Source organism: Brassica napus, chromosome A7, assembly GCF_020379485.1.
Source record: "Brassica napus cultivar Da-Ae chromosome A7, Da-Ae, whole genome shotgun sequence".
In the NCBI taxonomy this organism is placed as follows: domain Eukaryota; kingdom Viridiplantae; phylum Streptophyta; class Magnoliopsida; order Brassicales; family Brassicaceae; genus Brassica; species Brassica napus.
Window position 1 is genome coordinate 20,417,496 of NC_063440.1, and position 12,182 is coordinate 20,429,677.

General features: G+C 37.9%; 2 protein-coding genes and 3 non-coding genes across 5 annotated transcripts; 4 read left to right on the forward strand and 1 right to left on the reverse strand.

Moving 5' to 3' along the window:
* Nucleotides 1–1,584: 1,584 nt before the first annotated feature.
* On the forward strand, nt 1,585–1,659 carry LOC125576802. The gene has a single exon (XR_007315226.1). It is a non-coding gene; the product is annotated as a small nucleolar RNA Z267 (small nucleolar RNA).
* A 127-nt stretch (nt 1,660–1,786) lies between these two features.
* On the forward strand, nt 1,787–1,882 carry LOC125576804. Its single transcript, XR_007315228.1, has one exon. It is a non-coding gene; the product is annotated as a small nucleolar RNA R44/J54/Z268 family (small nucleolar RNA).
* Nucleotides 1,883–1,964: 82 nt separating this feature from the next.
* LOC125576815 lies at nt 1,965–2,048 on the forward strand. Its single transcript, XR_007315239.1, has one exon. It is a non-coding gene; the product is annotated as a small nucleolar RNA snoR17 (small nucleolar RNA).
* Nucleotides 2,049–4,231: 2,183 nt separating this feature from the next.
* LOC106430148 lies at nt 4,232–7,339 on the forward strand. Its single transcript, XM_013870926.1, has 6 exons — nt 4,232–5,080; nt 5,159–5,848; nt 6,108–6,445; nt 6,511–6,592; nt 6,662–6,920; nt 6,969–7,339. The coding sequence occupies exons 1-6, from the start codon at nt 4,232–4,234 to the stop codon at nt 7,337–7,339; spliced, it is 2,589 nt and encodes an 862-aa protein (XP_013726380.1).
* A 1,236-nt stretch (nt 7,340–8,575) lies between these two features.
* Nucleotides 8,576–10,810, reverse strand: LOC106430147. Its single transcript, XM_013870925.1, has one exon. The coding sequence runs from the start codon at nt 10,808–10,810 to the stop codon at nt 8,576–8,578; it is 2,235 nt and encodes a 744-aa protein (XP_013726379.1).
* Nucleotides 10,811–12,182: the final 1,372 nt, after the last annotated feature.

A 12,182-nucleotide genomic window follows, 5' to 3' on the forward strand; every position in this document is an offset into this window, starting at 1 on the left:
GTAGTTCAGTACACTCCTTCCTTTCCGGACATACACACAGTAATGGAGTTGTCGTCCCGTCTCCAACCACGTTGAACACAAACAAATCTCCGTTGGTGAATCTGTTATCACGACAGAACTTTCTCCACCCTCTGCTGATGTAATATGCGCCGTCTGATTCGCTAAATCCGAAGCGCGCAGTCCATGACTTTCCCTCCTTGTTGACAAGTTTGACCTCTTTGCATTGTTGGTTCAAAGCACCACACCTCATAGCTTCCACAGGAAGAAACTACAAACACATACATAACATCAGCCAAGAAGCAGTACTAGAAACAAATAAATAACTAAATTTTACTCACCATTTTGTCGTCCTTTTGATTTTGTCTCCTTCGTGTTTGAAGATGACAATGTCACCGATTCGAAGATCATGTGCTTCGGTGAACTCTTTCCAACCTTTGGTGAGTGTCCTGCCTTCTCGGATCACCTCCCAAATTTGATCCGAAGCGTCCGATCTTAGCTTCCATGGTTTATTGATCTCAGCCCCTTGTATGTGTTTTGAGTAGAAGTCAAGTGGTATTGCCACGCCACTGTGAAAACCAGGAAGAAGAGGCTTGAAGAAATGAGGTTCTCGGGGAGTTTCCATCTGCAACAATCGAGTTTTAAACAAACCGTGAACCCTTAAAAAAACCCCCCAAATCGATTTTAATCACAAATCGCAAATCCCTTTCGACCATTCAGAGAAACGAACCCTACATGAAACGACCATGACGATTTACAGCTATTATTCGAAACAGAGACTTCGATTTACATCCCTAACGCGAAAGCCCCAATTTTTAATTGAAATCCGAGAAAACGGTTTCGAGTTTCCACCACAAAATCGAACCAATTCAACCCTCAATCGAACTACCATATCGATTAAGAACCCTAAAAAAAAAAACCCCAAATCGATTTTAAATCATACAAATCGCAAATCCCTTTCGAACATTCAATCGACGCTAACTCACTGTGAATCTAAGTAATACTGACCTAAGAGCGTCGAGAAGAGATTACAGAGTCGATTTGATGGAGAAAACCTCCGGAATTCGCCGTCGCACGGTGTGTCGCCTCCGCGGAAAGAAACCCTAGGTTTTTCAGAGAGGAGACAAATGAATCGCGTTACGCGGAAACCCTTTCGACCTCGTCGTCAACGCGGAAAGGAGAAGCCACTCAGCGCCCGACGCGTGGCATGAACTCGCCTCTTACGGGTTCAAGCGTAAGGCCCGGTTCGTCGATTAAAACCCATTTTTCATTTTCTTTAAATCATCCGGGCCTAAAAACTCGAGCCCACGACCCCCTCATGAACCCCTGATGCGCATGGTCTAACGGGTCTTGCATATCTTCATATTCATACAAGGAGCCCATTCAGATTTGTTAACCTCCTTTTTGACCTAACTTTCGCTCCCTCTGCCTTTTTTTTTTATTTAAAGCCATCAGGATTCTACAGAGACAAAACAGAGCAACTTCTCGTGAAACCCTAGTCTTGTCCACTCGAGGGATTTGTAAACAATTTGATCTTTTGACGTCCATGAGTTTTCGTGTATAGTTCTTTGTTGTTGTTTGATTTTTTGAATGCCTGTGATGGTGTTAAATATACTTTGAGAGCTAAGTCTCCAGGAAAACTAAACTACTCTGAGGCTATTCTTATTCCTCCTTTTTTATCCTCTGCGTCAGTTTAGGGTTGCATTCTTCACTAGTTTTCTTGTTTATAAAGGTACTAGTTGCATATGCGGTAAGTGTTTAGTTTTCTAGTTTATGCCAGTCTTGTGCGAGTGCAAGTGACGATAAAAAGACAGGGACATCAGATTCTCCTTGGGGAGAAGTGTAATGATGATTAACGTCTAAATGGGAATCTCTCTGATGCACTTATATTTTTGAATCTTTGTTTTAATTTAGGCTTGTTAGTTGTGCCTATGATGTATATCTATTGATGTGTTTTCATCAGATTGTATAGTGATGAATTTAATCACAATTGTCACTACCTCTGAGGCATATTATTCTCGTTTTTGCTACTTATATGTTTAAGCCTGGTTATTGCATAGGAAGGGTTGTTTTTGTTGTACCTCAACATTAAACTGGGCTCCAAAAGTTTTAACCGATGTAATAAGTTTTCTTGACTGTATATGAAGGCCGGTTTGCTTAGATTCTATTTCTTACACTCGGTTTTGTTATATGTTGATGTACTTGTCCCTGATGCCGAAGGAGGGTCCATCTCCTCCTCCCAAGATCATTCTATGTTTTGAATCTATTTAAATTGTTTATAATGGATTGAATGCTTGGACAGCAAGAAAGATAATGAAATCAAGGAATGGAGAGAAAAAGATGATCACATAAGCTCCAATAATATAGTCGAGTGTTAATAAAAAATTGTTGTTTACTTAATCAAACCATAATACTATTTAACATTTTTTATACATTAGAAAAAGAACAATTCTCTCCTAAAATACTCAATCTCCATGAATAACCATTCACTTCCTCCTCTTCTTCCTTGCTGCTTATCATCAACTTATCTTCTTCAACGGCTTGTCTTGGTTCTGGTAATATCACATTCTTGATCCTATCGAGCCTATGTTTTCTTGAGGAGATTCCAACAGCAGCAGCAAGTCCAATGATTCTTTATGTCACTGTCTGTTCGGTTAGGCATTTGCTTTGCTATCGCTGCCCACCTTATGTAATTATGTATAACCATTAGCTTATTGATTGATTTTAAAAATCATGGTGTGTGGGGTTGGTTTTGCATTTAATCAATAATTAGAATACCTGTCTGTTTCCAAGAAGAGAATGAAATTTGATGATGTATATCTATTGAATATAATCACAATTGTCACTACCTCTGAGGCATATTATTTTTTTGGTCCTCAATTAACCATGTACTATTACATGGTCCTCAATTAACCATGTACTATTACAACAGAATCAAGAACCAAGAACCTCTGTTCCTCTTCCGTCATTCCGATGAAACACTTCCCTTCTTTCCTCTCAAATTCATCCAAACCCATTCTTCAAAGCCTCTTGATGAAAGTTCAAGTGATAATCACAATGGATTGTTATTGGATACGAGCCATACCCTGGAGTCAAAGCACGCATCAATTGCAAGATAGAGAATGAAATCAAGAAACAGAGGAGAAAAGAAGATCATGGACGCTCTATTATAGTCGGTGTAATTTTTAAAGGGAAATTTGGAAAAAGAGAACAAATTAACTATACTATTGTCCCCTTAGAATGCTTATACTAATCTTTGTCCCCTTAGTATTAAAAAAAAGTCAAATCCAGTTTTGCCCTCATAATTAGATTTATAAATATAAAGGTTAAAATGTAAAAACATAAGTAATTTCCAAATTGAGTTATAATATGATATACTAAATAAAGTTAAAAAAATCAAAACCCAATCGTCCCCAACATCTCTCCGTCGAACGTCGAGAAAGGCGATTCTCGTGGTCGCCATCAACGTCTTCCGTCCGGCGCGTTTTGGTTCGCCGGTGAACTCTTAGTTGTCGTGCCATCTTTCTTTCCTTCTTCTTCCTTCCTCTGTGGTAGTTTTCTGTTTTCAAGACGCTTATTTTCTCAAACTTTGTTTTCTCTATGAACCCTAACTGAACTTGTTTTCTCCAACAGCGTAAATGACTGTTGGCACGAGGCGGACGAAGCTTTCATCACTGATTAAGAACAAGTAGGTGTTCGATTTTCATCTCGGTTCCTCTTTTCCCAAAATTAAAGGTTCGATTTTGAGATCCCCTTTTTTATTTGATTTGGTTTAGTGATTTTGTTGATGTGCATGTATTAATAAAAGCTTCGATTGGCTTAGAAATTCAAATTGTGAAAGTCCATTGTTTGAGCTTAGACAATGATAAGTTCCGATGATAATGTAAGAGTTCTACGAGTGCATTTTTAGATAATAACCAGTCTTAAGGTTGAATTTTATTTTGGTGGTGATTGAATTTTTAAAAAGTAAATCGATTTGTAGTATTGGGTTGAGTTCATTGTGAATTTTATGCACTATTTTACATGTATAATGGTTTGATTGTAGTTTTCGGTTGAGTTGATTGTTAGTTTTATGAATTTAAACAAAACATCTTAATATTGAGTATCTTTATGTCTCTCGTAAGCGTTTGGAAGTGAGTCAATCGGGTATAGTTGGGTAGCTTTGACTCTGTGTCTTTGCCGAGTCTGCAGATTCACTAACAAGTTGATGTTTTTGATTTCGTGTTTTATAGGAATGGCTTACCAGTTTCCAAAACGCATTCTTGAAGAAGGAGCTGAGACCCAGATTGATAAGATTAACAATACGTGTAGGCGTCGGACGTTGGATATGGTGAGGAGTGTTCTCAAGGATGAGTATGAGGAAGTTTTGCAAGATCCGGTCTTTGGTCCGATTCTGGCAATCCTAGAGAACAAGCTCCTGTACTCAGGGAAGATTATTCACAGCTTCATATGCAAGCAACTCAAGGTTTCCAAGCTTCACGAGCTGTGGTTTGTATTCGCAAGGAGGCCTCTTAGGTTTTCACAGCAAGAATTTTATGCTGTGACTGGACTCAAGTTCAAGGATGAACCTGACATAGACTTTGAAGATTGGGAGGATGATAAGGGGTTCTGGAGCAGGGTTTTGAAGCAGAACAAGAAGATCAGCTTATTGAGTATAAGGACTGAGCATCTTCAAGTCTGTAACAAGTGGACGTATGTGGACAGGGTGAGGCTAGTGTATCTTTGTATTATCCAAGGATACCTCATAGCTAAAGATGATAGAGTTTCTATCCCTCTAGAATATATTCGCTTGGTGATGGACTTTGGTAAGATGAGGATGTTTCCTTGGGATCTTCACGCATATGATGAGCTGATTGATTCAATACGCAAAGCAACAAAAGATCTACATTTGAAGAACAGTTACGTGTTGGATGGATTCTCCATTGCGTTTCAGATATGGGTTATGGAGGCAATCCCCGACATTGGTACTATGGTGGGTCAAAAGCTCAACAAAAACATTACCAAAGTGAGATGTAGGAATTGGAAAGGAAGTGGGAAAGTGTCTTATGAAGATATCAGTAGCCTAGAGTCGCACTTCGATAAGGTAATTAGCTTTCTTCTATTTATAATCTGTTCAGTCATCAAAAACATTAAGTTTGTTGTTTCGGTTTGTTCTTGTCAGGGAGAGTTGTTCCCTTTTATATCTGCTTCTGGGAACTCGGATGTGATTGATAGTGATCAGTTCTTCAGGGAAGATGAGAAGCATGACGAAAGAGTTGGACGTATTGTTGCTCTGATCAATGCCAAACAAGATTGGTCAGAATTCGAATGGGAAGTTCACGCTTTGCCTCGAAGTGTGGAGCTGTCTGATTCAGAAGAGGGTGTTGATGTTGGAGATGTCACAGAAACCCATGTAGAGGAACCGTCACTTGTAGAGGAACCGGCTGTTGTTGCAAGAAGGGGCAAGCGTAAGGTAAATGATCGTGGTGCCGAGACCCGAAAGAAACAATTGCTTTGTCAACGGGCGGCTGAACATAACAGTGGTATCTCCGGTCAGATGAAGACTTTCATTGAAGGATTATTCACCTCTTTAAAAGAGGTGGTGCAGAAAGACATCCAAGAGCGTTTTGACAAGGTCGACAAAGAGATGGCTCAACTCAAGGAAGTGGTGTCTAAGATCTCGGGTCCGTCAGATACAATGGGAAAAGAAAGAGCCACTGACATTCTGTGTCCTTCAGCAACAATGGAGAAAGACCAATTCCGAGAAACATCACAGAGTCTGTCGCCTTTAGCAGCAAAGGAAAACGGCAAAGGGAAGGCAGATGAGACTGGAGTTCCTCCTGCGGTTCGTCGTAGCCCTCGGCCAAGAAAGGTAACCACAAAATGAAGCTTTGTAGTATGTCAGGAGAAATTGCTTGTGTTTTAATTTTCTCTTGACTGTTGTGTACTGTCTTTGGTCTTTGCTTGTAACATCGGATTGTAATGTATTTTGTTGTTTGATATGAAGCGAACTGATGACTATGACTTGTTTAATTGACTCTATTGTAATATAGTTTTTTTCTGTGGTTTGCCTCTTTTCTTCTGTTCTTGTATGTTTTAGCGATTAATATTATGTTTGGTGTTATTAACAGGAGATTGAAACTGATGATATGTTGGATTTTTTGAAAAATCTGTCACAATCATCGAAAAATAAAGATATGGGGACCCAAGAGTATTTACAAGACGCTGTGGGTAACCTTTCTCAAGCATCACATGTTAGAGGTTTCGATCCCTCACAAAAAAGCTCAGCTGAAGAAGCCGTAGAAATTAGTACTCCTTTATCATCATCTAAGCCTGCGGATTACAAAACACTCAGTCTCAAAGATACAGACTTACATGAGGACCGGGTGAACGACATAGATTATTCATTAGTTTTTGTCCCTGAGGACTCATGGGTCAAATTAAGGGAGTGGTGTTCAACTTCCAAACAGTAAGTTTTTGGCGTGCCTTACTGTATTAAATTCAAACACCTTTTAACTATGTTTTGTATCGCAGGCACCTCAAAATTGGACCTTCTGTCTACACAAGTGAGTTAGCAAAACGTGTAATGGGACCTGCAGTGTGGCTAAAGAACGATGTGAGTTATAAAAAAGTCTGTTCTAATTTTTTGTACACCAACTTACTAATTTTGTATCATTACTTTCAGGAAATTGATGCTATGTTGTACTTATTTCGCGAGAGAACTTCTTTGGGACGATGGAATCAATCCAAAGTAGCCTTCATGAGCTGCATATTCAGTAATCAAATGAAGAATTCTTACATAGATTTCAAGAAAGACAGGAAAGGTTTCAAAGTGCAAGGACTGCTCCACCAGTACGGAATTGGTGAACTTCCTGCACACGGACGAACAGGACTAATGTGGGATCTCGATGTGAGTCGCATGTACGTGCCTCTTCTTGTTCACGGTAACCACTGGATCTCTATGTGTGTGAACTTTTTTTCTCGTTCAATAGAGGTCTTTGACTGTGGAGGAATGAAACACAACAAGGACTTGGAGCCATTTGCACATCTCATCCCTAGAATTGTCAAAGCTGTGCAGTCTTCGAAGAGTAAACTTATCGTCAAGCCATATGATGTCACTTACGCCCCAATGCCCTTCCTAAACAAGACTAGCAGTGATTGTGGAGTATATGCGCTGAAACACATTGAATGCCATCTTCTAGGCATGGACTTATCATTAGTGAATGACGACAACATTCGTGAAGCTCGCCTCAAGATTGCGTGTGACCTGTGGGAAGCTGCTAATGATCCTGTCATTATTTCGAGAATGTCACAGTTTATTCCTCCGAAGACCACGACAGATCCTGTAGTTACAATTTTATGAGGCTATTACCATTATGACTAGCATTATATTTCAATCTCTTGTTTAGTATTGTATTTGAATCTCTAGTTTAACAACGACTCTGTTTTTTAGTTTCATTTCTCTCTATGTTTTTGTTCTTATTTGAATATTTATACACAATAACAAACTAGACCCTAAATGTAACTAAACTAAGCCTTATCAGACATCAAACCCTAACTATACCCTAAATGAAACCTAACTAGACTACAAAGCACGATATCAAACTAGACACTAAATGAAACTAAACAAAGCCACACACGATATCAACCCCTAACAATACCCTAAATGAAACAAAACTAATCCATATACGATATCAAACCTACCAAGACTACAAATCTCCCATCATAATAATCAATACAAATCTTAATAACAAAACACATGCAAGTAGACCCTAAAACTTGACCCGATTCAAACCATGATTTGCCCTAAAAATAAACTTATATAAGACAATGGCGAGAAACCCTACTTATCTCATCTTTTATTTCTCCTCTCCTTCGTTCACTCTTCAAAAAATCGAACATGTTTAACAATGGAGGGATTCCTTCCAGATGCTGGTGTGGGAAAGGGATTGTCACTTATGTTTCAAGAACAGAGGAAAACCCATACAGACGTTTCTTCAGATGTGAGATTGGTTTACAGGTAATTCTGATACATAATTACTTCCCTAATTACTTTTCATTCTTCCAAGTCGCAATTGACGTTTTATGTTTCGATTTAGAAAAAGAAAGAACAACATCTTTTTAAGTGGGTCGATGAGGCTCTCTTTGACGAGATTCAAAGGATGGATGAACAACACTCGAGAATGGCCAAAGAAATTGAGGATCTGAGAAGTTCATTGAACAAGACAGTGCTAGAAGAAGTTACGAAGCAAAAAAATTTGGCAGATGTAGGTTGTTTAGGATCCATGCTCAGTATTTTATGTCTGTGTTCGAAACGTGATTAATATTGTAACATGTCTCTGATTTTACATTGAGAAGATCGAATCAGATTGATATTCTATTTTCTTTTGATAATCAAATAACTTGCATATGAAGAAGGGATTTTAACAGAAAAAGTCTGTCGATAATCAAATAACTTGTATAAAACGAAGCAAATACTGGATTTTAACACAAAACATAAAACTGAGTTCAACATAAAAAATCCAAGTTCGAGATGAAACAAAGATAATACTAGAAACAACTCTGAAACATAACTCGACTAAACAGAATGGCTTGCATATTATATTGCTCTATCACATGTTGACCTATTGTGACCAACAATACCACATCGACTGCATTTGCGACGGATAGAGCGTTGAGTGATTTTTGACGAACGGATCTTGTCTTCAACTGTCTCGTACCTGCGTTTCTTTCTCCTACCTGCACCTCTTCTACTCTCTGGAGGAAGCACTTTTGCTTGCTTAACGTGAGATGGGACAATCCATGAATCTTCCGGAACAGTAATAGGATTTATGGTTTCCTCATACACCGATCTCCATGAAGCAGTGGTATACATGTCATCAGTAAGTGTGTGCGCTTGTTTGCCTACACTGAAAGCTGCTTTTATGGCGTGCCTACATGGGATTTTCATCAAATCGAATTTCCCACATGAACATGTGCGTCTGACCAAGTCAACCAAACATTCAAAAGTGTCACCTTGAACTAAAAACCTGTCATCGCCAATTGGAGAAACCAGAAACTTCTTACCCTTCTCAATCCTTCGGTCAATCTTCTTCTCCACCGCAATGGTCAGTGGCTGCGTGTGCTTAAAACTCAAAGTTCTACGCTTGAAAAACCAACGAGTCAGCATTTCCCTTATGCTGTCCAACAAAGGTATAACTGGAAACTCTCTTGGCGAACGCAAAGCAGAATTTATCGATTCAGCAGGGTTAGTGGTCCTAACATCATACCTGTAACCCGGAAATTGACAGCGAGCCCACTTACTCACATCAGCTTCTATTAGATAGTTTCCAATTTCAGGACTAATTCCAAAAATAGCAGTGAAAATCTTCTTAAAGTCAGCAACTCGATAAGCTTTAGAAGCCTTTGCAACCAAACCAGCGACACCTTTACCCTTGAAATATGTTACAACATTGTTCAGCAAGTGGTGAATGCAAATTCCATGATGAGAATGCGGATACACTTTTGCAAGAGCTTTAGCAATGGAGGCGTTCCTATCAGACACAAAAGCTAAACTCTGATCATCAGCAATGACAACCTTAAGTTGTCTCATAAACCATTCCCACGAGCGGTCATTCTCTGAGTCGACAACTCCAAATGCAATAGGATATAGGTTCGAGTTACCATCTAAAGTAGTAGCTACCAGTAACACTCCTTTGTATTTGCTCTTCAAAAAAGTCCCATCCACAACAATAACTTTTCGAATGCCAGCATAAAAACCGCGAATAGACTGACCATATGAGATGAAAAGGAATTTGAATCTCCCATCGGTATCAGTTTCATAAAATGTGTGTGTTCCTGGATTAGCTTCCTTCATCATTTGCAAGTATTTGGGAATTTTTTCATAACCCTTCTCTGGAATTCCTCTCACAGCATTTACTGCATACTCACGTGCATCCCAAGCTAAAGAGTAGGATATCTCAACTCCATGATCATCCCGCATAAACTGGATGATATCATTAGGTTTCGGCCCTTCTTTGACACTTTCGTACTTATGCATAATGAGACTACCAACTGATTTTGATGAAACTGTCCGAACAGAGTGATTCCTTGATGATGGAGAACATGAATGATCAGGTATATACTTTTTGATGATAAAATATGAAGAACCTGTTAATCCCTCTGCGCGAACACGCCAGCCGCAATCATCATCCGCGCAACGAATGTACCAAACTCTTTTATCCGATTTGCCAACCTTGTAGTCGAAATTATGTTTCATTGCACATATTTCCATTGTTGCCTTCAAAGCGTTTTTGGAAGTAAAATGTTGACCCTTCTTCACCACATCAAGGAGAGAAAAACGAACTGTCTTTACATTGATCATATCTTTTTCACGGTTGCAATCATCATCACTTTCATCCACCTCAACATCTTCTTCTGGAACTTCAAACGACATAGGCTGTTTCTGTCTGTTAGGCGACTCAGTAGCTTCTTCATTCAAATTCAAATCGACTTTGATATTGCTAGGCTCGGCCTTAGATCGAATACACACACATAACCGCGTCGAAGCTTTATTCTTCACATAGGTGAGAAAATTTTTGAGTTGCCGATCATTGGTGATGAATACAGGTGGTGAGTCGATGCCTATGACCAAATCAGAAGGTAAGTAACTGAGCTCGATATTGACCATGTTTACATCGATTCCAAAGTCTTCACAAACCATAACTCTTAGGTTGTCAAAGGTTTTGCTTGTGTCCAAAGTAAGTAATCTACCTCCTTTTACTTCATCAACAAGAAATCTCCATCCACTTCTTTTGGACGATTTCCACAAACCAGAAGAAGCATAGATGTGCATCTTCTTATGTTAGAGAGACAAAATCTTGGAAAAACTAGGAAAAGATAAAGCCCCCAACTAGGAAAAGAAGAAGCCTCACGATGCAAATCCAAAATCAACGTGGTAACGATGAAGATTTACATTTAGGCAATATTATTTTAAAAAGGAAATAAAAAAGATTTAATAGATTTAGGGAATATTTTTGTAACTGTTTTTTCCATAATTTTCGGATTTTGTTTAAAAATCTTGTAGAACATACATTCTACCATGTTAGAAAAAAGATGAACACGTAGATAAGAAATACTTTATTTATAGATAAAAGAAGACATCGTAGATTGTATGTTCTCTCAAGGCAGATATAAGAATATTTAGTATGTCTTATGATCTACCAAAAATACAGAACATAGAAGGAACTGTATAATTTGTTTTCTTCCACACTAGATGTATATGTTTCTGGTGTATTATGGATTCTTCGTTGGTACATCATTGTGTTTGCAGTGTATAATGCACTCTACGGATGGTAGATCAATGTGTCTTACCTAGATTGCATTTTCTAAATCTCAGTAGATGGTAGATCTGACAATCTAACTCTTTTTTCTCATTTTTGAACTTAACATTCTAACAATTTTTTGAATACAAAAATATTTTTCATATATGCACATGCTTAACTACTTCATGTTTTATATTTTTAAAATTTTTTTAACATGGTAAATATAATGATATGAATTTTTATTAATAAAAAGGGTAGTGAAAGTCAAAATGTGGAAAAATATGATTTTGTACTAAGGGGACAATAGTATAGTTAATTTGTTCTCTTTTTCCAAATTTCCCATTTTTAAATTGGAAAAATTGTCATTTAAATCACGATTTTTCAAATTTAGTTAAAAAAATCATGAATTTTCTCTTGTATCATTTAAAGCATCAACTTATCTTGACTATCAACTTAAAACCTCAAGTTAATTTGACTAAGCACAAACTTTCTAATTTACAATCCGAAGATGAACTCATCATGAAATCGAGACAAAGGTTTCGAGAGTTTGTGCTTTTCGATTTTTTGAGAGAATTAGAGATTTAGGTTTTGAAAATTAGGGGTTTTCTAATTTACAAAACGGCGTGTTTTGGTTTAACAGAGATTATAAACGGAGATTAACCCTATCTATTCAATCTGTTAATCAAAGTAACGACGTCTTAAAATTGGTTTAGTCAAATTAACTTGAAGATTTAAATTGGTCGTCAAAATAAGTTATGCTTTAGATGGTGAAGAGAAATTCATGTTTTTTATAACCAAATTTGAAAATTCATGATTTAAATGATAATTTTCTCTTTTAATTCGTTGGTTTGTTATATATAAGAACAAAGATGTGATAACTACTATAAGGCCCGGCCCATTAAC